The 27,346-nt window shown below is 33.8% G+C and overlaps 2 protein-coding genes across 2 annotated transcripts; both read left to right on the forward strand.

Annotated features, from left to right (window-relative positions):
• The first annotated feature begins 3,650 nt into the window (after nt 1-3,650).
• On the forward strand, nt 3,651-14,287 carry LOC127737174 (uncharacterized). The gene is made up of 9 exons (XM_052247705.1): nt 3,651-3,810; nt 4,249-4,510; nt 4,792-4,939; nt 5,218-5,466; nt 5,894-6,151; nt 7,162-7,396; nt 7,611-7,827; nt 8,041-12,501; nt 14,270-14,287. The coding sequence occupies exons 1-9, from the start codon at nt 3,653-3,655 to the stop codon at nt 14,285-14,287; spliced, it is 6,006 nt and encodes a 2,001-aa protein (XP_052103665.1). The 5' UTR covers nt 3,651-3,652.
• A 19-nt stretch (nt 14,288-14,306) lies between these two features.
• LOC127738981 (uncharacterized) lies at nt 14,307-24,553 on the forward strand. The gene is made up of 11 exons (XM_052250485.1): nt 14,307-18,171; nt 18,448-18,783; nt 19,186-19,351; nt 19,946-20,130; nt 20,428-20,678; nt 21,014-21,116; nt 21,964-22,084; nt 22,343-22,512; nt 22,763-23,093; nt 23,597-23,796; nt 24,127-24,553. The coding sequence occupies exons 1-11, from the start codon at nt 14,431-14,433 to the stop codon at nt 24,415-24,417; spliced, it is 5,895 nt and encodes a 1,964-aa protein (XP_052106445.1). The 5' UTR covers nt 14,307-14,430; the 3' UTR covers nt 24,418-24,553.
• The last annotated feature ends 2,793 nt before the right edge of the window (nt 24,554-27,346 follow it).

Here is a 27,346-nt window from a genome sequence, read left to right on the forward strand (position 1 = left end):
CATTCTTAACTTTTGCGTTTTTGTTCGTAGTTTTTGGTTGACGTGAACAAAACAATGATGTTATTCGAAAATGCCACACGGAAATGCTATTCATTTTTATGTTTCTAATGGAGACAAAACACGGAACAATTAAAACTTTTTCGTGTAATTTTGTTTGAAATGTATACAAAATGCACCAATATAGGGCCAAAGTTTGATGAAGCTTTCATCGTACAAAACAGAGAGTGATTTTCCGATATAAGACCGGTCCAATACAGATTTTCTGTATCTGCCCATAGGTTGAAAAGCTGTGTTTTTATTTGAGGCATTGTACATGCCGGTTAACCGTATTAGAGTTCTTTTATCACATAATTTCATATCAAATATAATTTAAAATAAGGCACCGGTAATTCGATCAGAATAATAAAGAAAATATATCTTTTTTCGATACTTTGTAGAGTGACCATGCCAATCTATTTAAGAGCTCCAAATAATTGATACCGTAAGTGTAAAAAGGCATAAATGTATGACTATTTGCTTGCTTTTATGTTGATAGTGTAGTACAATTTTTCATAATTTACAGGAAATTCTTCCTTGACGCCATTCCAATGGTCGGAACTAAAGCTTCTTTGAGAATGATGGCAAATATGATAAATACCGATGAAGTCACCGGAGCTGAAGCTGATATGTGGATGACAAGTCTATCTTTTATTCAGCACCCAACAAAAGACATGCTATTGGAACTGAAGGTATATATAACTCTTAAAATATAAACTTGAAACGAAACGTTTGTATTAAACATTTACTGAAATGATTTCGTTTTCGAAATGTTAGAACGTAACAGTTCTTTCAAACATGCAAATATATGTATACGTATAGATAGTGACGTCCTTTCAAATATGTAAATATATGTATACGTATAGATAATGACGGTTCTTTGAAATATGTAAATATCTGTATACGTAAGGACAGCGACGTTTTTTTCAAATATGTAAATGTATACATACGTTTCATCTTAATATATGGTATTCATGCTTTTCGTTATAGCCTTTATTGACTAATACAAAGAACGGACAAGCCATGCTTGCAGTTTCATCACTGGTGTACACCTACTGTAAAACTTCTTCCTGTGCTAACGACATTGATTTGGTAAACCTTGTGGCGAGCTTAGAAGACAAGATTGGTGTTGGATGCTATGCAGACAAGAACAATGTTTACAACGTAAGCATTTTCATTCATTCTTAAAAAAAGTTTTCATTGTTCATTAGATAATTCGCTTTTGAATAATATTGTCAGTATTGGGCAAAAATGTTTTGAATTTAGGAAAATTCATTGAGCTTTAAAATTTTGTTTCAGATTATCCGTGCCTTGCGTGCCTTTGGTAATGCTGGTTTCTCTAGCAGTATCACAATGGTAAACAGCTGTTTGACTAGAAAAGAAAACCCGACAGAGGTTCGCCTTGCGGCAGCTCAAGCCTTCCGCCGAATGACATGTGATGCAAACGTAATTAAAAAATTTATTAAATGTTTCTTATTCGTGTCATAATAAGTTTCTATTGATAATTAAAACTATTATTTGAATACTTAAATTGCCAACACTATATTTTTCAACTATTTTTGAAATTGTCTTAATTTTATTGATGAATAAATAAGATTATACAGCCTGATCACTATTGTGAATGTTATTTTGTGTAACTGTCATTAAATATCATGATTGATTTATTTTATAAAAAGAGTACCATTTTACATTCATAATTCTTTTGGGTAAAAAAAAACCAACTATACTAAAAACAGTGTGTGCAAGGCAAATAACGAATATACTATTACTGGAATCTGACAAACTAAAGTCAAGTGAACATCTAGTGGGACCCGGTAAAATTGACATGTAAGAAATAGATCTTCAACATAGGATTTGTTTTCTTTCAGAGAAACGAGTTAATGACAATTTACTCAAATCGTGATGAGGATTCCGAAATAAGAATTGCTGCTTATCTAGGATTGATGACAATTCCCTCAAAATCTATCCTCAACAGAATCCAGACAACGCTGGAATCAGAAGAAGTAAATCAAGTCGGCTCCTTTGTCTGGACTCACCTTACAAATCTAGTGGAAACATCAAGTCCACTGAAACAAAGCATAAAATCAATTTTATCCAATGACATGCTTAAGAAAGAATTCAACTTAGAAAAAATGAAGTATTCCAGAAACTATGAAGCTTCATTTTTCCTAGAAAAGATTAACACAGGTGCAGCAATTGACAGCAATCTCATTTGGTCTTCTCAGTCTTTTCTTCCAAGATCAGCCATGACTAACCTAACCATCGATCTTTTCGGTCACTCTGTCAACCTGTTTGAGCTTGGTGGAAGAGTAGAAGGGCTAGAGTATTTCCTTGAATCCTACTTTGGACCTGAAGGATATTTTGGCAAGTCAAAGGATGTTGTCAAACAAACCGTGAAAGGAATTAGCAACAAAGCAATGGATAAACTAAATGAGGAGGTAAAACAAAAATGAAATAATATTGGAAAAAGGTAGCCTTTCTGTTCATGTTATATTTGAAATCCATTCATGTTATTCCTTTATTCCCTGTTTTTGGTTGAATATTAATTTTTCATTCGTTTTGTTTAAAAAGCAAAATTTATATAAACAACCAGAAATTTAGTTCTTAACGCTTGTTTTGTACACTTTTTCTCTGATAATTTTTTGTTTGTTTTTTGTTTTGAATAATACAGAAGCGTCAATTAAAGTCTTTTTGTTGCTATTTCTAGTTTGGATCAACCATGGAAGAGTTCAAAGGTAGCATGTATTTGAGAATATTTGGCAATGAATTACAGTACATCAACACCGACGATATTAAAAGTCTGATTGAAGGACAAAACTTCAACATTCTGGATTTTATCATCAATCTGGCTAAAGAGCAAGACTATTCTTTCACGCAAAGCTTCATGTTTCTGGATACCAGTATTGTTATTCCAACTATGTCTGGTTTCCCGCTCAACATCAGTTTAGACGGAAGTGCCACAATTGACGTTCAAGCGTCCGGTAAAATGGACATTAGACAAATTAAGTCAAATCCTATGACAGTTTCCATCGATGGAAAAATTCGACCGAGGTAAAATTTAAATACTCGTATACACAATTTTACTATTAAAACAATTAAAACACAACACAAAAAATAAGCGTACTAATGAGGAAAAAATGAAACTAAACCAAAGCCAAAAGTAGGATTGAATGAAAAACTGAAACATCAGCAAAGTCATTAACCAAATTAGCACACACCAGTCGACAACAATAGTTTGAATGGTGTTTTATGTTCTCCTTTCGCTTTGGTCACTCGAACACAACGCTTGTCGTAATTATTCGCAACAAAAACCTCAACATAGATGATATTATCTAAATAAAAATGATCTACTAAAAGAAAACAAAAATTCACATTAACAAAAAATTGCAGTTCATTACCCAATAATGTAATAACTATTACACTTTAACTTTAAACAGTAAAAGCATAGATCTTTTACTGGTCTAGAGTTAACACAGATGCGAAAGAATATAGATCTCAGGAGATATATATCCATACGCATCATTAAGAAATGAATATTTACGAGGTACATTTTTTTTTATCTTGATCAATATAAATATCTATTTAAATCAGTGCTGCTTTGGAGGTGACAAGTCTAATGACTGTTGATGCCTTTGTAACTAAAGCTGGAATGAAAATGGTATCTTCAGTGAACTCTGCCTCTGCTGTTGAAGGTCATCTTGAACTTAAAGGTGGACAACTCTTTAGTGCCGAATGGAAAACACCAGATTCTAAGACAGAAGTATTTGAAGCGAAGTAAGTATGAAATCGAAATTTTAAACTGTGGTTTAAGTTTGCCAATCTGTTCCAATACATATGGCATAGTGTACTCATCTCATATTTTTAGGTTTATACTTTTGTACGTTATTGTTTTTTAATTTTGTAATTACTTTTTATCACGAATTAGCAATTATTTTAGAATCAAGTGCGAGGTGAAATAAAGGTAAACTTCACTCGAATGACAACCCTAAAATACTTATTAGCATACACAAACAGCATGCATTTTAGAATCATTGACTGTTTAGTTCTTCTTTTGTACTTTTAAATTTGCATTTCTGGAAAAGTAAACCGTGTTTGAAAGAAGAAAAGAGAAAGCAGTAACTTATCCATATCCATATATATGTTAATTTTGTAACATATAAACCCTTCTCAGTTTTTGTCTTGTAAAATCTTAATGTTTAACTCTTTTTTCAGAACTTCATTCTTTACCGTTCATCGTGATGAGACCCGTGAACAAAAGATGATAACACAAAACAGACAAACAAAGAAACTATGCACTGGCGATAAACTTTCACACGTGACTGGACTTGAACTCTGTGGTGAAATTTCCTATCCTAATGCTTCTTTAAAGGCTGATTCTCCATATTTCCCTTTAACTGGACCATTGACAGCAGGTGTTACACTGTACAAGAGAGACAGTCATACTAGTTACAAAATGGAGTATAAATTCGGAAAGGTAATCATCTCTGATTTGCAGTTTTAGCTCTTTGCTTTAGACTTATGTTAAAAAATTATGGATTTATTGTTGGCCTAGAGATGTAATCCCTATCTTTTCATTTAGGTAATAATACTTTTTTTTTGTTTTTTTAATAATAGTGACACCAATCATACTTCAAGAATATATAAGAATATAAATATATTATTTCTGCTTTTATTTTTTATTTTTGTTTAAATGGTTAATTTGAACTCTTTTGCCAACGTGAGATATACTGGTTTTATTATTATAATATATTTTAGACAAAATCTGTAGTGACTGCCAATATAGGATTAAACACACCAGGGTCAAAGGTCGATAGAGAAATGAGACTTGGTTTTAATTTGAATATGAAGAAGCATGATATTGAAATGCTGATGCTGTCACCATGGAAAAAGGCCACTTTCAACGGTAACTTTTAATATATTCAGAGTTATGCAATACTTTTTAACACTTCCAATGTTATTTGCAAGTGACAATGCTATCAATTTTTTTTGTCAAATATAAATCATTATTACTTTTAAAGTTTGGAACCTTGAATAACCACGATTTTGGTTTTATGGACGTCCCCCTTTTTAAATTTACCTTGGAGTTCGGTACTTTTCTTATTTAGCATACAAATAAGAATAGAATTTCTTTTTAAGTATTAATCTGTCAAATAGAAAAGCAAACACTAATGTATTTTATAGGAGCTGTCAATACACAACAAAGACAAGTAAATGGTAAATTACTTATTGACCAATCAGAGTACTCAGTCAATGCAGCTTTAGCTAGTAAGAAGAAATCTTCTACAATGGTATATACACCATCTGTAGAAATAGTCATACCAAAGAAGGACAACATCAAACTTGATGGAACTATTGAATATTTAGCGGGCAAAACTTTGGATTCTGCATTTACCGTTCTTGGAGTTTCAAAACAACCAATCAACATGAGATGTGAGTTTTCTTTCAAAGATGTGATACTGTCCAAGTTTGTTGATGATTATGCCATACGATCTAAAGTGTTGATAATAATAGACAAAGCCATCTCCCTCTGCAAAGAATGTCAATATAAATATATAATAAATCAAAACAAATAAGCACACAAGATTTTAAGATTTACCTCCTAATCACTTGGTTTTATATACCTTAAATGCAAACAATCACCTTATACTTGATTTTACTGAAATTGTTCCTGTCACTGTTTCAATGTTTAAAGATTCAGAATGATCAAACCAAAAGTTTGATTTAACCAATGATTGGTTAAATCAAACTTTTGGTTTGTTCATTCTTGACATAGAATTATTTCCAAATTGTGTACCATTACATGATTCTATAAACCAGAAAAGTTTAATTATATGGGTTGTGGCGTTTTTATTTGTAGTAACCATGCTTAACAAGAAGGTTATCAGATCACTTAAGGGCAGTTTGACAATGGACAAAAAACAAGAGTATAGCTTCGAAACCAGAATGCAGAAACTAGTAACTAAGAAATCTTTGAGATACAGTCCATTTATCTCAGTAAAAACCCCAACAAAATTGTTGATGGGTCTTGGTGGCTCTGTGGAAATCAAATATAAGAAAGCTATGAAGGTTGACATGACCGTAACTGGATTGACACGTTCTCCAATGAAATATTTTGGTAAGTAGATTTGCCTGTTGTTGGAATGATACGGGTAATGTTGTTCTCATATATTTTATGATGGTATGATACTAAACCCTCTAACTGGAGGGATTGTGCTTGATTTTCATATGATAAAGAAATAATCTTTCAATCAGTTTAATTTGGGTCTTGAGCTGGCATGTCAGTAACTGCTAGTAGTCCTTTGTTAATGTATGTATCATTGTCATTTTGCTTAGTTTCTTTTGTTACCTATTCGGACATCGGACTCGGACATCTTTTAAACTGAGTTTTACTGTGCGTATTGCTGTGTGTTTATTTATTCTACCTTTGCTAGAGGTATACGGGATGGTTGAGATCTCACAAAACATATTTAACCCCGCCGCATTTTTGCGCCTGTCCGAAGTCAGGAGCCTCTTGCCTTTGTTAGTCTTGGATGTTTTTTTAAATTTTAGTTCATTTATATGTTTTGGAGTTTAGTGTGACGCCCATTTTCATTGAACTAGTACACATTTTTGTTTAGGGGCCAGCTGAAGCCCGCCTCGGGTGGGGATTTTCTCGCTGTGTTGAAGACCCATTGGTGGCCTTCGGTTGTTTTCTGCTCTTTGGTCGGATTATTGTCTCTTTGACACATTCCCCATTTCCATTCTCAATTTTATTGTTCTATTATATGCATTTTACCCTTTCATGTTAGAAAATATAATGTGATTTCTTATGATACGTGAACTTGTTGGGATTTAACTTGATTGTGTATGGATAACAGAATTTTATATGAATTTATTCGGGAACCTACATATACTTAACATTTCAAATGTTGTTTACTGATCTCCGTAGGCGATATAAAAAGATGGTGACCCTAGAGGAAACGTCAAAATCTAAAAGACGAAACAAAACAGAGTAATACAAAAGTTATGTTATATTGTTGACATGTTAGAGACATTTTCAATCGGGAAATTGTAGCGAATGGTTAAACTAGAGCCAAACCTTCAATGTTTGTGGGAATCATTTTCAATTAAAATTTTTGTTTTCAGTTCAAGTAAGAGATACAGGAAACGCAAAGCAAGCCCGTTATCAGGCAAAAATGAACATTCAATCTCCAATTCTGACAACTAAAGGCAGATCCAATGTTATGATTAAACCTATATCTATCATTACCAGAACCACGTTTGATTATATCATACCACGTGTAGCACGTGATAAGGTTACCATGAACACAAAGGTCATCATGAAATCAACAAAGAAAGCAACATCGGTCAAGGGAAATGGGTGAGAGTTATTATTTGATTTACTAGATTATCTTTAAGTCAAACATAGTCAGAAATTATACAAAGCCAGCTTGAATAGTTTAACTATCACATATAAATATTGAGCCATCATCTTAATTGATCAGACAATTTGTTCATATAATGTAATTTAACTTTTTGTCTAACATGTTAAGTTGAGATACATATATTCTAGAGCTTTTGGTATTTCTTTACAGTGTTTTGAATTTCAAGAAGAAGTCACATTTGAACCTTAATCTCGGAATGAATTTTTTGACAAACGCTAAACTGACAACAACCAACTTCAATGCCCAGTATGGTGCGAATAAGAAAGATCTAAACAAAATGATAAGCTTTTCATCGACAGTAAAACACCAGTTAGCATGGCGGGCAAGTGATGTCAGAATCAGCGCACAACTGAAGCACCCTGAATCAGTAAGCTATTACAATAATTTGCAGTGTAAAGGTACTATTCTATGTTTCATATACAGTATATCACTTTTTCATAGAGCCATAGATTAACATAATATTATATCAGTATAGTCTGTAAGTGAATTTACATTTAGGAATGAATAAGATATTTCATATGCAGGTCAGAACTTTCTTGATGACCAATGTTTATATGAAATCAAACGCTCTGTTTTTTAGGAAACAGACTTGAAGATAAAAGGAAGTCATATCCATAACAAAAAGGCACTGGATACCAGCGTTTCAATGTCCGTTGGAAAGAAACATACCTTCAGCACATCAGTCTTTTTGAAAGATAAAACAAAGAAATTGACATCCGTTTCTGGTGGACTTTCCCTCTCATGGAATGAGAAAACCCTCTCCATGTCAAATGTCTTTATCCAGCAAAACAAGCAAAAATTTACCAACGACTTCGCTTCCACTATTGGTAAACAAAGAACAACGATAAAATCCACCATTAAGAGCATGTCAAATATTGAATACGAAATATCCAATGATATAACACTTCCAGGAAGAAAACCATTTACCATTGCCGGTCAGATAAACGGGAGCCCTCGTGATTTCAGACTTGGAGCACAGATAGGAAAATCATATGTAATGGCATTTACTTCCCAATACAAACCGAAGGTTATGGTCAAGATGTCTGGGAATGTGAAGGTTAACAGCAGACGTGTAACAGCTGACATTGAAGCGATGAAAAACCATCCTCAGTATTCAGGAAAATTTGATGTTAAGTGGGATGCTGATAAAGATGAATCCAAAAGACTTAAACTTGTAGGGGATTTGACATACAAAAACTCCATGGATATTAATGCAAGACTAGAATTTGTCAACCCAATCACTAGTGTCTTGTCAAGTTATAATCACATTGTTGATAAAAATACCATGGGCCATTTTGATGTCTTAGTGGCAGGGAAAGAAAAAGTAGCATTAGATCTAAATCTAAACAACAAAGATAATGGTAAAGCTGGAACCCTTAGAATGCAGACACCGGCATCTGGCTTAGTACAACTGAATTTTGATATGATGTCAACTACCAAACAATACCAGAACACAATTGATATCACTTGGCAGAAATCAAACAAAATTGGAGTATTAGTAAATTTGGACAAACCATTCAATGCAAATAAATTTCACGGAATAGTTACAGTAAAAACACCCTTTGATGGCTTCAGAATGTCCTCAGTAGAAGTAGATCATGATTACACCGGAAAGCTGAAAAGTATGTTGAAAACTGAACTCAACAACGAGAAAATGCAAGTTGATATCAAATACAGTAATGATGGCACAACCGAAAACCGGGATGTAAACGGTGTAATGAGTGTAAAATCGTCATTATCTAGCTTGAAAACAGCGTCTGTAAGCTTCCACCACAAAACCACTGACAACAAATACCAGAACGCTTTAGTAGTGGAGCATAATGGCAAGGTATACCAGTATGAAGGTCAAATGAATCACAGATTTACGAAAAAAGGGCTGAAGAATAAAGGAAAGATTGTCGTCATTGTACCAAATAACAAATATGATGCAAATTGGGACCACAGCATTTCCAAAAATGAACTCACTTCTAAAATACAATCTAATATCGATGGCAAATCTTATGAATTTGACGTAAATGGAAGACAAGCCATCACGTTCAGCGAAGGCGGAATATCTTTTAACCTAAAGATTAAATCTCCATTTATGGATAATATCGTTCTGCGTGTTGACCATCAACACAGACCATCACTAATAGACAGTTCAGCGACCTTATCTATTAATGATAACGTAATGATGTCTGGGCAGGTAGACTACAAGAGAGAAGTTGGCAAGATAATGTCAAAACAGTCTTTTAAAATGTCTGAATTCGCTTTTGAAACTTCAATTATATCTGAATATGCCCGTTTTCCAATGTCAGGTCAAATTAATATGAAGATGAATAATAATGAAATCGATGTCAGCGGAACCTATGATCGTCAGCAGAACAGTCAAAATGGTAAACTGAAAATTAAATCTCCATTTACCAAACCTATTGTATTAAGTATTGACCGAGCAGTTGATGGAGAACAGATCATTTCATCTTCTATTGAGTATGGAAAAACTGAAATTATGGCCATGGAAAATAGATTCAGATGGGACGACAACAAAATTATCAAGATATCAGTCGTAACACCAATAGAGTCTGTCAGGAAATTTGAAACACTACTCAGTTTAGATGGAGGTATAACCGCTTTCAAAACAGTCGCAAGAATAGAAATTGAACCTATTTTTAGACGAATCCAGTTGACATCCGAATGGAACTCTGTCAATGGACTAAATGGGAAAATTCGTTTGGAAACGCCATTCCAACAAATACCATACAGTCAAATAATTTTGGTTTCTAAACCATCAACTAGAATGACATCATCAGATCTGTCTATTGAATATCTCCCAAAGAAAGAAATAATCATAAAATCAAACTACATGGTGCAGAATAATCACGTTGAAGGCAGTTTAGACATAAATACTCCCTTCAATGACATACGAACAATGTCAGTATCATTGAAACATTCAACTCGAAATAATGCCATAGACTCTGGGATAACTTACACTTGTCCTAAAGGAACAAAATACGCTGCTGACATCAACTATAAATCTGATGTCAAGAAAGAGGCGTCAGTCAGTTTGAAAATGGATAAGAAGAGAATAGCCGTTAACGGTATTGTCGACCTGACGTCTGGGTACCCAACAGGTTTCCTGAAGACATCAACACCCTTTACAGACGACATTATTGTTGATATCAAGCAGAAGAAACAAGATGAAGTAATTATGACGTCAGGCTTACTCAGATACGATAACGGAAAGGAAATATCGTTGGAAAACCGATTCCGTTGGGATAATGCTTTTGTGTTCACTACATTTGTTGCCACACCATATGAATCCATGAAAACAATTAACTCAGTAATAGAAGCTAAAGGAGACTTAAGATCTTTCTCTCTTTTAAGCAGCATTGAAGCAGAACCAATCACGAAGAAGTTCTTGGTATCCAGTGCCGTAAATACTTATGGTGGATTCGATGGTAACTTCCGCATTGAAACCCCATTCAAGGTCATTCCATATAGTCAGATAGCCGTCTCTAGTCAAAGAAGTAGCGGTTCCACAAGAACAGTTGCTAATATAGAATACCTTCCAGCTAAGTTTATCAGTGTCAAATCGAGTCACTCAGTACATTTAGATAACATGGATGCAACTATAGAAATTCAGACTCCGTTCGCCAAATTGAAGCATGCATCTGCTTCCATAAAACACACAAATGACGACAAAGGCATTGCATCTTATGTAGGAATCGAATATCCCAAGGGAAATATATATTCTGTAGACACTTCCGCTAGCAACGCTGAAAGGAAAGACGCTTCTATCACCGTCAAAAGCCCACACAATAAACCAGTAAGTCTGACAATCTACCATCAAGGCAAATATCCCTCAATGGAGACACACGGCGAACTTCAGTACCAGGGCAACAAGAAACACATATTGGACATATCATTTATTAATAAAGCTAACTTTAAGACTTCCGTGTCTTACAAATGTCCATCTATGGATAAGATATCTTTGGAGATAAGTCATAAAGGTAGCATAAAACAATTCAATTCCCTCGTTAAAGCACAATACAAGAAGGGTGAGCCACATCAAATAGAAGTAGTCTTTAAAAATCTGGCTAAAATGCAAGGATCTTTGACAGTTAAATCACCATTCATGGATGACTTTAAAGCATCTTTCCATCATACAGGGTCCTTGAGGAATCTTAAATCCCATGTTGAATATGCTTACGGTAAAATGAAACCAGCCTCCGCTGATGTCGCATTTATTTCTGGAAAACGTCTCCAGGGTTCAGTGAAATTGTCTTCTTCACTGTTTGAAGATATTACCTTGACTCTTTCTCACAAGGGTAAACTAAGAAGCTTCAGAAACAAAATAAACCTAATCTACAGCAAGAAACAGAAAATAAGTACTGATTTTAATTTCCGCCTAGCGAAAGTAATGAAAGCTACATTTATATTTGTATCTCCATTTAAAGGATATAAGAAAGTCATTGCCAATGTTAAGCACGAAGGAACATGGAAGAGCTTCAAGTGTGATGCCAATGTTAAAAAAGGAAAAGACGTCATCAAGGCTAACATGAAAACATCAGTAGGGTCTAAATTCAACTGGGAAGCAAGTGTAGAAACACCAGTTGCCGGTTGGAAGAAACTGAATGCTGCTGTATCACACGAAGGATCATTTTCTAATTTTAAATCCCATGCAGAGATAGCTCGTGGTAAACAAAACATGGTCGCTGCAGATATACGATTTGCAATTAAACCTTCCGTTGATATTTTACTAGCCGCACAGACACCTTTTGTTGGCTACAAAAATGTCAAGGCATCATTGTCGCATCAAACATCAGATAGCAAGATAAAGTCTCATGCTGAAATTACGTACTTCAAGAAAGATACGATATCTGCAGATATCTTAATAAACAAACCAACGAGAAGTGCTGATATTTCCATTAAAACTCCATTTAAGAAATATGAAAAGATGGCTGGTTCCTTCTCTCACACGGGTTCCCTATCAGAATTCAACACAAAAATGGATTTGGCAGCGAACAAGGACAAGTATTCAGCTCAGATCAATTTCAATACCGTAGGTCAACTGTCAGCGGAAATGAAAATGTCAACACCAATTGTCGGTTATCAGGAAACCGATATTTCTTTTACTCATAGTGGAAGCTTAAATAATTTCCGTTCGCGAGCAAATGTTCTTTTCCGCAAGAAGAAGAGTGTCGCTGATGTCTCATTTAATTCACTCAGTGGTGTAGAGGGACAACTGACATTACAGACACCATATACAGAAACTGTAAAAGCTACAATTTTGCATAAAAATGAGGGGGAAATGAAATCTTCATCAAGCATTACATATGGTAAACAAACCATTTTAGATTTTGATACTTTGTTCAGTCAAAGAGGACAAACATTCGGAACTGTCTCCATCAAAGTATTGAAGGTACCAAAAATGGAAGCAACTTTTGAACACGAGGGTGTCATATTCAACAACAAAGCAACCTTACAGGCATCATTCGGAAAAGAAAAGATCATTGTTGAGACACAAATGGACAGCAAATCAGATGTCTCAGGAAGAATTTCTATTGCAACTCCATTTGAATCTGCAAAGACGATGTACATTATATACTCTAAAACTGGACCGATGAATGGTATGAACGGTCATTTTGAAGCTGGAATCAACGAACAGAAGATAACGACTGACGTCACAATTTCATCTGATGACATGTCAAAGGCATCTGTCACAATTCGAACGCCATTTGCAAGACTACGAAATGCTGATGTATCTACTAGGTTTTCTGGCACTATAAAGAATTTTGATAGTCACAGCGAAATGAGAGTAAACGAACAAATGGCTGAAGCCGATCTGACAGTCATTGTCAATGATCGTCTTGACATTAGAGGTTCTATGAAATCTCCATTTACTAAAGACTTCGTCTTTAGAATGAACCATGATGGTACAAGGGACAGTTTTAAATCATCTTCTGAAGTATCATATGGATATGACAAAATAACTGGACAAATCACAACTGATCTGACCAATGGAGTACAAATTGACGCATCCCTCAAAACTCCATTTTCAGAAGAAGTGATCTTTGCTACGTCCTCTAACTACGATTTTAAAGACTTACGATCACTTTCTCAATTATCATACAGTGGAGCTAAACAACATGAATTAGAAGTCACCTTCTCTGCAGTAAAGGAACAAAAATCTCTGAAATCAAATGCACAAGTTACCTACAACGGAAAATCAGCTTCAGGAAAGTTTGACTTTGACGGTGGTATGAGAAACTTCAAATCTGCAGCAGAGGCCAAATACAACAACCAGAAAATAATGGCTGAATTACAATTCCAGTCTCTGAGAATAATAAATGGACAATTTTCATTGAAAACACCATTTACGTCCGACTTCCTCCTTTCCTTCAACCATCAAGGACAGATGCCAACTGCTTTTAAATCAGCTGCTTCGATGTCATACGGAAAGAAATCTCATGACATTCAGGCATCATTTAACCACGAAGGGTCATACAAGAAATTATCTAGTAATGGTCAGATTAGTTACAATGGCAAGAGAATATCTGCAGACATTTCCTTTGATGCTACTAGTGACATAACAGGAACAGTGACATTGAAGTCACCTATGACTGATGACATAATTGTCACTTTCTCCCATAATGGAACACCATTGACATTCAGGAGCATTGCCAAAATTTCTTACAGTGGATCAATGCAACACGATGTTCTCATAACATTCAATCATGCCGGATCAATGATGAATTTTAACACTAAAGGCGCTTTAACATACAATGGTAAAACCACATCAGGTGAACCTATATTTGATGCTATTAAAGACATTGAAGGTAAATTAGTACTAAAAACTCCTATTGCAGATGACATAATTGTAGCAGTTTCAAACGAGGGATCCGTAAGGAATTTCAAAACTTGTCTCAAAATCACCTACAAAGGAAAATTACAACATGATGCCAGCATTAAATTTAACTTTGATGGATCAATGATGCAGTTTGGAACAAAATCATCTTTAATGTATAACAGCAAAATGGTATCCTTCGATGTAAATTTTGATGCAACCAAGGATATTGAAGGGAAAGTTACTTTGAAATCGCCATTTACCGAGGACATGATTTTGGCTTTCTCACACGAAAACACGGGGAATAATTTCAAAACCTGTCTTAAAGTTACTTACAGTGGAGAATTGCAGCATGATGCAAGTCTAATCTTTAATATGGATGGAACATTGGTTAGGTTTACAACTAAATCAGTTTTTACCTACAACAACAAAATGGTATCTACTGCAGTAAGTTTTGATACAACAAACATTCTTGAAGGCAGAATAACAGTCACAACACCATGGACAAATGATATCATTGTAGCTTTTTCAAATGAGGGATCTATACAAAATTTCAAAACCTGTCTTAAAATTACCTACAGTGGTTCTCTAAAGCACGATGCCAGTGTTTCATTCAGTTTGGATGGATCAGTCAGAAAGTTCTTTACACTGGCTTCAGTGAAATACAATGACAAAACAGCTTCCTTTGAGGTAACTCTTGATTCTAGAAAAGACATTATTGGAAAGATCACCTTGAAAACACCAATGTATAATGACGTTATCATTGCGATCTCCCACAAAGGTAACTGGAAAAACTTTATGTCCTTGGTAAAAATCACCTACAATGGCGCATTGCAACAAAACGCAAGAGTAAGCTACAAGTTAATCAAGAAATCAACAGGTATCCAGGCAAACACCGAGGCAAGTTACAATGATAAAACAGTATCCGGAGACATTTCTATTGACACATCATCTGGAATTGATGGAAGTATGGTTGTTAAATCACCATGGACCGATGACATTACTACAATTGTAAAATACAACGGAGAACCAAAAGATTTCACTGCTCAACTTCAGCTGGATTACAAAGGCTCTCGTCAACATGAAGTAAATATTAGACATACAACAACTGGTGAAATGAAGAGACTTTCAACTGCTATCTCTGCGTCCTACAACGGCGAAGAATTTTCGTTTGATGGTTCATATGACGTAAAAGACAACAAGAACGCTCAAATGACTTTCAAATCACCATTCACCTTAGATGCATTTGTGAAAATATCTTTAGAAGGAACAGTTCAAAGATTTAGCTCAAATGTAGAACTATCATATGGCGACAAGACCCATGTTATGACTTCAAAATTCAATATGATCATGACTGATTCCAAAGTAGGTACTGCAGTTGAAATATCAGTCGACAACCAGAAAGGATCTATTGACATCCTTGTTGAGTACTCTGATGAATACAAGGTAAAAGTAGCTGCAATTTCACCACTTACTGACGACATTGAACTAATGTCTACTGCAAAAATAAACCGTAACAATTTAATTGGATCATTACTGATTAAACTCGCAGGAAATATTGTCCATGACAGCAGTTTCAGTTTGACAAGAAGAATGGGAGAAAACCAATTTGTCGCGAATTTGAATGCTATATACAACTCTAAAAATGTCAATGGGGGATTCTCAATTGTTACATACAATGGAATAGACGCCAAAATTACACTAGAGACTCCAGTTGCAGGATACGAGAAGATTGCAGCTAATTTCTTATACGAAACTGACAGGGATACAATTACGACACAAGTCAATGGGAACGTTGGATCTAACAATGTAGAATTGAATGGAGTTTTTGATAAGACTTCACCATTCAATGGAAAAATTAATATCAAAACTCCAGTCAGTGGATTAACCGAAATGTCAATGAACGTAGTTTTCAACAACAATCCTTCAAACTTTCGTCTCACATCTGATTTCGCTATTGAAGGTCAAAACATGTATGACCTTAGTTTTGAGCATATCTCCTCAACAAGTAATTTACAAGGAAGTCTTGAACTAAAAACAGCAATTATAGAAGACATTGACATCAAGTATGACATCTCTGGAAGTTTAACAAAGTCTTCATCCTCGTTTAGTGCCTCCGTTGGAAGTAACAACCAAATTTCGTCGAACACGATGACCAACATTCAAGGTAGACAAATGGGAGAGGTAAAATCAACATTAAATGTCAACATTGCTGGTATCACAAAAACCGCTGAAATAGAATTAAAAAGTGGAAGAAGCTTCAGCGATTTCACTTCTAAAATAAGTGCAAAAATTGATAATGATGAAATCTCTGTAGAAACCATACTGAAAAGTCAACCATCTTATGAGGCATCGATTAAGGTAGAAACGCCTTTCAAATCAGCTAAATCAATGTCAGCTACGGTAAAAAATGTTCGTAAATCAAATTATGTCAGCACATCAGCTGTTGTTGCACTTTCCCCGGAAAAGGTATACGAAATGAGTCTTAATTATCTCAACCAGAACTTCAGAAAGATGGATATAAAAGCAGAAGTAAAAACTCCAGTGAAAGGACACGAGTTGATGAGATGGGTATACAGGCACGGGACTGACCAGGTTTTGTCTGTATTTTCAAACTACGAATGCTCAACTGGAATACAAATTACTGGCGATGTTAAACTGTCACCAAGATCGTTCAACATGGATGTCAGGACTCCGTTTCAAGCATTTCGATCATTGTCTCTAAAGGGAAACTTAGAAAGACAAAATATGATCTACAGTTTAGACACTTCTTTTGAAATGAATAAGAAATCCGTTAAACTATCTGGTTTAGTAGACTTAGAAAGCAGACCAATGACAACCAGAATCGAGTTGAAGACTCCATTTAAGGGACTTGAATCTTCCGAGATCAATCTATCATGTACAGGAGACATCAAAGATTTGCGCGCCACAATCGAAATTGTCACTCCATTGATTAAACCAATCAATTCCGAAGTTCATCTCCGTTACGATTCTCTTTCGGACATGGAAACCACTGCAATTCTTACCACAGGTTTTAAGTCCTTCGAACGATTGAGTGTTTCATTTGTCAACAAGAAACACAGAAATGAATACCAAACACATGTTGAAACCTCGTGGAATAGAGAAAAGACCATTGCATTGGATGCTTCCTGTGATGTTTCGGAGATATCTAGTGGAAAGCATATCAAGACATCAATGTCAATTTCTACACCTTTCGAAGCCCTTAAAACTATAACTGTCAATATGGGACATAAATATTCTACTGGTAACTACATGCAATCGATATTCTTGGAATACAACGGGAAACCTCTGCTAGATATTGACACATCTTATTCAAATATTGAGCATCACACAGTAACCATAGTAACAAGACACCCTAGACCTATGAACTTCAGAATTGGAGGTAACATGGAAGCCGAGAAGATGAACAGTGATATCAGCTTAAACTGGAATACAGACAAAACAGACAGCAATATGAACATGGAAGCCTTTTATAGTCATAGCAATAATAAGTGTAACTTAGCACTTAGATTTGTACATCCGTCAAAAACCATTGGATTTAGAGGAGAATTAAAACGTTCAACAAGTCATAACTTAATTTCGCTTGATGTAAACGTAGATGATGCCAATGTATTTGGATATACCTATGACTGTAAACACGGCAATGATGACAGAGATACTAGTATGAAATTCCGTTTCCCAAACAGATCTTTCATGTTAACAAACGAAATTCAAAACCGTCTTGGATCTAAAATGGTAACTGGTGCCTTCTATTGGGATGCTGATGGTGACCAGACAAAAAAAGTATCTGTTAAAGGGGATATAACTCCTAGTGAAAATGGTGTAGATGCCAATGTTGTTCTCGAAATGCCAAGTATTGGACAGGTAATGAAATATTTTAAGTAATTCTCAGATAACTTAATCAATGACTAATTGAATTGTTCAATTTCTGTAATCGTATTTTCTTACCACCCCTGATTATCAAGTGGAAAGAAACATTTTATAAAGAATCTTATTCTTATCGATGGATGTTAAATTAAAAAAAAAACTTTTTCAGGGTCATTACGAAAAAAACCCTATAATAGTCTATTTTCTATGGATAAGTCTCATATTTTGGTTTTTTAATCATTAACCGATGTTCATTTACTGTTTCATAAATAGGATGTAAAGCTTGATTCCAAGGTGAAATTCAACAAGGGATCTGTTCTGTTTGATGGTAAAACTGAATTCCAGTATTCCAAAGATTCAAGGAAGACACTAATTCTTTCCTCACGACTGGAAGATCTTTCATCCGGTACTGACACTAACTACAGCTTTAACCTAGGAATCAAACATCCGTATACTACTGTTGACGTTGAAGTAACTTCACTCCTAGAATCATCAGTTTACAAAAAGATGGCTTCTGTCGATGTTAAATACCAAACAGCAAACAAAATGGCAAAGAACTTTGGAATAATGGGAGAAATCGATAGCTTAAAGAAAAGCATCAAGATGGATGTAAGTTATTATTTTACTGTCATATTTGGGGATGAATCATAAACAAAAAGGCGTTATTTACAATGCTATATGACACCCGAATAATCAGTAGTAGTTTATAATTTGTAAAAACACAAATGGAGAATTATTTGAATTAAGAAAGAAGAAAAGAGGTCAACAAAAGGGCGGAACTCGAATACTTATGAACAGAGAAAACATTTAAAGTCCATGACAAATTAATAATTTCAGAGAATTAATATAACAAAATACATTTAATAATAAAAGAAATAGCCACAAACCTGTAAAAAATCTATGTTATATTTAGAGTAAAATTTGAGATTTGTTTGCAAATGTAATACTCTATAGAAATGATATGCTTTATCAGAATACGTGTATTAAAAGGACATTTATATTCATTTACAGCTGAAAACGCCTATTAAATCAATCAATATCCAAGGCAGTGTACAAACTACGGCTCCATACAAAGTGTCAATAAAGAACCTGTATGATAATGTCAAACCAGTCAGTGCAGATATTGTCTTTGACCCATCCGATGTCAGTATTGATGTCAACATGAACTATGATATTGGTAAGAACCAAAAGCTAGCCCAATCGATATCAATATATATATACTAATAAGTTAATTTTTTATCAACTAAGGTTGCAACTAATTCTGTTTTTTAATTACAAAGATTTCATTTTTTATAGGCAAAGTCTGTTTTAATAGTAAAGATTGCAGCTTCTATAAGCAAGGCATTTTTTTCAAAGCAAATGTTGCAACTTTCTCAAGCGAAACATGCTTTTTAAGTACAGGTTACTACTGCCTCAGGCAAAGTTGCCCTCGATGATATTGCCTGCTATTTTTATGGCTTATTGTTTTTGCTAAACAGAAAAGCTTTCTATGTTTCTAATTCACAAACTTGGGTAAACATGTATTTGATGACAGTTATAACAAAGCACGTAGTCTGTTCAATTAATTCGGGGTACTACATCTGTAAATCTCAACCTTTTATATGACGATTAGAGATAATGATCTGTGTACTTATCATAGAAATAGTTCATGATAAAAATATGTAGCATTCGGATTGAGCTCAATGTAAGAAAGGTATACTTCTTCAATATCAAAGTTACAAAAACCATTAACATGTGCAGCATTTATGATTTTACCCTGATATTGTTTCAGACAATCCACAAAACATCCTTCATGTGAATGCTAAAATGTCAGATGAAAGTGGACTCACTGCCGAAGTTTTCAGAGATGTGGACAGTAAGAGAGTTTCCGATACATTGATCAACCTGAAACTGAAGACTTCCAAAATACTCCATACACGTGTACACTGGAACCCTGATCTTTTGAAAACCGTCAAGGTTTGTTAAAGATTAAAAGTGAAGGCAAAAAACTCACAAGTGTTAAACAATAGATTACTTAATTACAAATTAAAGCAAAACATATGTATTTTTACATCAGTAATTTGTCAAAATATAATTTATAAAATATACAAACCAAACCAATGAGCAATTCAAACAATATAACAGTTATGAATATAGAAATCATATTGAAGCAAATTAATTAAAAAAATTCTTTTAATTTTTGCATTATTCTTCTTGGAAATGATACGTTCGTTGTTTAAGTAAAGCATTATGTTTTATTTTTGAATTTTGTAGTCTGTTGGATTGAACAAGATTCATAAGTATGGCAATGGCATCAACAAAGCACTGCAAACATCATGGGTTGCTGTAGAAGAGGAGGTTCAAGCCAAACACAGATTGATCATATCTGCTATTAAAGAAGACATGAAACCATACATCAATTTTATGTCAGCTAGAGTTACCGAACTTCAAAAAATGAGACGCAATAATGATTTCTACTTAAATGATATCGTAGGACATTTCCAAACAACACAAAATGTTATCAGGTATTTAAAAACAAATGATTATCTTTATAAACATTGTTCTGCAATTTTGATTCGTAAATTTTCACTTTTATTGAAATTCAAAATTTTGTAATTTCTTTAAATGTAAAACAAAATAAATGTTTTAGTATAACAATAAAAATATTTTTCATAGAAATACCAAAAGTATGAATGCTGAATGGTTATTTAAAAAGAAATGTAGGGAGTTCTCAAACCCACTAGAAAAGAGCGTAAACACAAATTTAAGTAAATCCAAAATGAGCTAAAGTAGTTGAACACTTTTAATTTCTATGAAAAATGTTTAATTATCATACTGACAATTTGTTTTATTGTTGAAGGCATCAGATGAAATCCCTTCAAAATGAAATCAACAGTTTAACAAGAGATATGGACTGGACACTTTATAATTTGTATCTTGCTGAAATTACTGAATTGATAAAGGTATGATAATTACTGTTATCTTTCGTCGCTGAGCAAAGCGAATACATATTTCGTATTATTTTGGTAGGTAATAATGAAAAGAGTTGTATTCTCAACAGTTTTCAGATGGATAATAACAGGAGCAATACTAATTGTTCTTGATCGTACAATTTGGCCTTCATGGTAAACGAAATTTCATTACCGTATGCGTGAAGAAATGTAACAGATAAAAATTATAAAGATGATATGTACTATGAGACTGAATTCTATTATTTGTGTTTATTTTGAAGGGATCACCCTATTTATATTGTGTTTCGACTTTTGGTTCACTGCCAACAGAGTAGATATCGAGTGCACACACAAGTACACAAGGTCACGATTAATTGGAATGTTGAAACACTTTAAACCTTGTGCGGCGAGTTAATGCGATGCATCAAGTTTTTGTACATCATGGTGTCGTTTTTTTGTACATTATGATGTCGATATTTTACACTCACAATGCCTGTACCAAATGAAATCAAAATGATATTTACTCTTTTTCAATGGTATACTACGGTAGATTCCTCTAAATTTAAATAATTGAATATAATTTTCACTTTTCGACATTGGTATACCATTCAAAGAAATATCATTTTTTGTTAAGATAATGAAAAAGGGCACTAAAAGGAATAAGGTTTTGCATTATCATATTGTTTTATAGCGTTTATGTTTTATCGTATTGTAATTACTTAAACATTTCACTATAAAAACAACTATGAACAGTAACATTTTACTAGAAAACCATCAATGAAGTGTATCAACCTACTTAATGAAATCTATTTTTTTTCTTTTAAAAGTAAAACACATTAATAGTTTAATTTTATTACAGTTGATGGAAGACATGTCATTACAGTACTACACTGAAGTTTTAGATTGCATACAATCACAGACAACACAGCTGTCAAACACCATTGAAGGTGTATATACCAAATATAGAAAACATGTAACAGGTATACATAAAACAAATATTCAGAAATAAATTTACTCATTATTTCCAAAGTTACATCAACGTCAATAAAGATATAATACTCAAGATGTGAATATCAGATACTATTTAAGCATTTTGTAAATTGAAATCATGAATTTAACCTTATATACAGAAGAGAAAGATGTAAAGGGAAAATATAAATGCTGATGTCCAATTTAAAAAACTGTTCTACGATTCAATGTAGTTTCAAATGAAAACATGTTCTAAATTATCTTTTCAGATTCGGTTGCATCTATCTCAAGTAACAAAATTTTGGAATCAGTTCGTTCAAGATTACCAACAATTCCACTGAAACAAATGGCCGACAGATACAATACAGCCATCTACAATGCAAGAGAATCTATCAATACCGGGTTAATAAAAACACTTCCAACCCCAGTATATCATATGGTGAGTTATATCCATCCTTCGATATCTAACATGTAGACACCATCAAATTAATATCACCGACAGTTTATTTTCACGGCTAAAAATGCTCATAATGTTTGTCAGCAAAGATTATATTTTACTTCAATTTAAAGAAAATTTTTTTTGTTGAACTCTTGATAAATTCTTTTTCTTAGTTGACAATTCTTTATTGTACTGAAATGTAAATTCGATAAACTACGTGGTAACTGAATGCTTCTTATATTCTTTCCAGGCTTCATCGGCATATAAGTACTGGGAAATTGAAGAAAACATCAGATCTGTTTTTATCAAATTCGTCAATTTTATTAAAAAAGACATTGGAGACGAATTCAGTAATATCAAAGACTTAATAACTGATGTTAAGAAAACAAAAGTCACAGTATATGACCCAAAGAAAGGTCACTTTGAAATGGACATTTATCTACCTCTGGAAATGAAATCTTTAACAGAAGTAAAAAGGATAACCAATCCAATTGAGAATCTCAGATCTTACATTCCACAATCTAATCCACTTTCATCCTGGAACAATATATGGTCTCATGCAGTTAGTCCATCGTTTGGTGGTGAGTAAAATATATAAATTTTGCCTTTATATTTAAATGAAATATTTGTTAACAATACGATCAATGAATTTTCCCAAACTACATTTAGAGTTCAATGTTCTAAATGACTAATCCTTATGTTAAATGTTAGAAAGTCGATGCTTAACACATGTATGTATTTAATTTCTGACTTAAACTTCCTTTTTCATGTATGTTGAATTCTTTTTGAGGTGATCGTTTTAAGAATTCCCAATTTGACGCAGCAATGTTTTTGTAACTAATTTTAGGAATAGATTATGAATTATTGAATTCTATGTTATTATCAAACTAAAATATACGAAAATTAACTAATGGATATGTCTTTCTAAATTTATCTCAAAAGAAAAAGAAACCAACAAAACATAATAGGCAAGTTGAGTTGTATTATTAAATTTGTAGATTTATACTACAATTGATAGGTGATAAGTATATTATCACGATTTCATTTACAAAAATGTATACCAAATTAATTGAATATGTTTCAGCCCATGCTCACATTAAGGGAGATCATTTCACCACCTTTGATGGACAAGAATTTGATTTCAATGGAAAATGCAGTTATGTCCTGGCACGTGACTTTGGCAAAGACAAGTTCAGCATCATTCTTAGTTACATGGGAAGACAGAGCAAAAAATTGGTTGTCATGACCTCCACACAAAATGTTCAAGTGGCTTCAAATGGAAAGGTAAACATTCTTTGGCTATTGAATCACTAGTTTGCTAAAACTTTAAGAGTTGCATTTCATTTTACAAACTTCATCCGAGAAAGTAAATAAATTTTACAAATTTTACCCCGTGCGATCTCTTCTTTTCTGTAAGTAGGTGTCTTTTGCTAATCTTTGTTGAGTTTATATAACTTTGTAAAAATTAAGATGTGATTTTTGATTACAAAAATGTATACACAATTAATTAAACGTGTTTTCTCTCCTTTTAAGAATTTGTTCTGTCTTTGGAAGAACAGCGAATGATTATCCTCTTAGCATTTATTATTATTTCTGATGTTTTATATTTTTCAGGTCCGTGTTGATGGAGTAGAGAGCAAACTTCCATATGCTTCAGACGAGATAAAAATTTCACAAGTAGGAGACAACATTTACGTCGATGGAAATGGTTTTGGTGTGGTCAACAACATAAAATCAGCGTCATATGACATTGAACTCAGTCATTGGTTCCATGGTAGAACAGGTGGCCTGCTTGGTGTCCATGACAACGAGAGATTTGACGACATGATGATGTCTAACAAACAGATCACATCTGATGCATACGCTCTTGCCAACTCTTGGCAAGTCCAAAATAAATGCCGTTAAATATAGAACTTTTACCGAATGAGATTAACTTTTGTTTTGTTGATTATTTGTTAATTGTTAACTTTTGGTTCTTATTTATTTTTTCGTTTATTATTTTTTTGTAAAAACATTTGATAATAATAAATTGAGAGCAGCATTTTCCTTGTTTGTTTCATCCATGAATGCACTATTAAGAAAATGACATTTGTCACAACAATGTAATCAATAGTACTTTAAAGCTTTAATAAGGATAGCAAAAACAGAAATGCAATACAAGAAAACGCTACCAAAGGAACTGTAGACTATATCATAGTTCTGACTTCGCCTAGACATTTTCTAGAAGAAAGATACTGCTGATCATGTCTTTTTGTTATTTTTGTCTTTGGTTTTGTGTCTCATTGATGTATACCCCACATCGCCTTTATTCGCACGATACATAAAGTATTAATTACAAATGGGTTGAGTGCTTTTAACATGATTTAGTGCAGAAGAACTGATATTAACGATTCTTTTTTTCTGTGTACCCTTTGCTATTCAGCTCATAACGCTAAAAGAGGGAATTTTTAGGGCTCAAAATAATGCTTTACCTCGCTGCATGTTAACTTGACTATCCAACGGCAGAAACCTCACCAGTCATTTCTCTTTTTTATAAATGTGTGTGTCTTTATGCTAGTTAAAAACTGTGGCGATGACCGACTTTTTGGTAAATTTATACTCTTGAATATATTACGGAATTCGAGACGATTTACAGGTTCCTCTATTGGTATATTAAACCAAGAATTCCAAATGGTGAAGTTGAAATCATCCCTTTGTAAATTTTACGGACGCCATCGCGAGTTAGTTGACCGTTATGGAATAACCGTTTCATAGATGATATCGGATATGTTCCTTATGTCGCAACTACAATACCCTTCTCTTTTCACGAATGTGACCTACCGAATTAGACTATTTACCGGATTTGTAATAACATAAGCAACACGACGGGTGCCACATGTGGAGCAGGATCTGCTTACCCTTCCGGAGCACCTGGGATCACCCCCAATTTTTGGTGGGGTTCGTGTTGCTTAGTCTTTAATTTTCTATGTTGTGTCATCTGTACTATTGTTTGTCTGTTTGTCTTTTTATTTTTGGCCATGGCGTTGTCAGTTTGTTTTCGATCTATGAGTTTGACTGTCTCTCTAGTATCTTTCGTCCCTCCTTTGGTAGAATTTCGGTTCCCGATGATATCATCCACCCAATTCTTATTTATGGTTTTTCAAATTTGTGGCCACCAACATGCGTGAAAAAGTTTATTCCAGAAACATGTGTCATTTTTCCGGAAATCAGAATACAACATCTTTTACATATTGTAAAGACACTTGTTTGTTAGAGTATACATGTCTCCTTTGGTTTTATTGTATCAAGCTTTAATTCATCGACCTATAAACGACAACTCTTTTTACTCATATATAAGAATAAACGTCTTATTTGAATGACAGTGGTTCGGAGTTCAGACGTCTTAGGGATTCATTTTTTATAGTTTTTTTTATAAATCAAAAGTTACTTTCGTTAACTAAAATTGCATCACTGAAGATACATGAATTGTCGGAAAGCACATATGGTGCAGTAATATTAATATTGATATAAAGAAGAGGTGGAAGATACAAAAGAAATATTCAAACTCATAAGTCGAAGACAAACTGACAAAACCAAGGCAAAAACGAATGTTGATGTCTGCAAAATGAGTAAACTATCCACCAGAGTTCAAATGACGAAGATAAAAGCAATTATAGGTCACCGTACGATTTCTTATTTTTCTTTCCTTTTCGTGATTTTTTTAATAAGCATCGCTATTTCCAAATCATTGTAATGATGATGATGATGATGATGATGATGATGATGATGATGATGATGATGATGATGATGATGATGATGATGATGATGATGATGATGATGATGAGGAGGAGGAGGAGGAGGAGGAGGAGGAGGAGGAGGAGGACAACGACGACGACGACGATGATGATATATTGTTAAACGTACAGTGGCAAACATTGCATATCGGGACAAAAATATGTTGGTATGATATGAACCATTATAAACTCGGATTTGTACTAGACCGATACACAAGGCCGGCTTTTTAACGTGGTAGTCAACAATGTTAGTGTCTGCAAAATATGTTATGGGTAAGGGAGTTGCTCATATTCAACTTTACTATGAGTAAACTAGTACGTAACATTAACGGTGCCCATTTTTCAGCACCAGATGCGCATTTCGACAATAAATGTCTCTTCAGTGATGCTCGTGGCCAAAATATTTTAAAATCCAAAGCTTATTAAAAAGATGAAGAGCTATATACCAAAAAGGACAAAAATAGTATAGTCAAAGCCGGACAAGGAATCAGAGCTTTGCATGAGGAAGATATATTCTTTAATTTAAAATAATTTCTACAATTTTGTAACAGCAAATTTTGATAACAACAATCCGTTTTTTTATGAAGCAACTAGGTAAATTTGACATGTTTATGACAAGATGCCCTAAAAAGTCCTTACTTTTCCAGTTTTTTCATCTTTTGTTGTGTCAATAGAATTAAAATACACTTTTAATGAATGATTAGCCAGATAATTGCTCTAACCACAGCTCATCCATTCCAAGCAAAGGTGTTTTACTCAATGAATCATCTGTTATAGTGCTGTTTTCTTTCTACTGTTTTCACACAAATATAATCATTCAGCTTAACTAATTTTTTTAAAAACATTTAAGCACTTATTCCCCGCACCAGTGAATTATTGAAATAAATTATACACTTGGTACAATCAAAAACCTGGTAATAAATTGTTCAAATAAGGCCTTTGAAAATAGTGGAATTAATTACTTTTGGAGTGTCAAAAATACTTGATAAATTGCATGCTTATATTGGTGATTTCGAATCTGTTCAAAGTTTTGATTTTTCTACCCTATATACCACTTTGCC

The sequence above is a fragment of the Mytilus californianus genome, unplaced genomic scaffold (assembly GCF_021869535.1).
Source record: "Mytilus californianus isolate M0D057914Y unplaced genomic scaffold, xbMytCali1.0.p SCAF_4, whole genome shotgun sequence".
Lineage (NCBI taxonomy): Eukaryota > Metazoa > Mollusca > Bivalvia > Mytilida > Mytilidae > Mytilus > Mytilus californianus.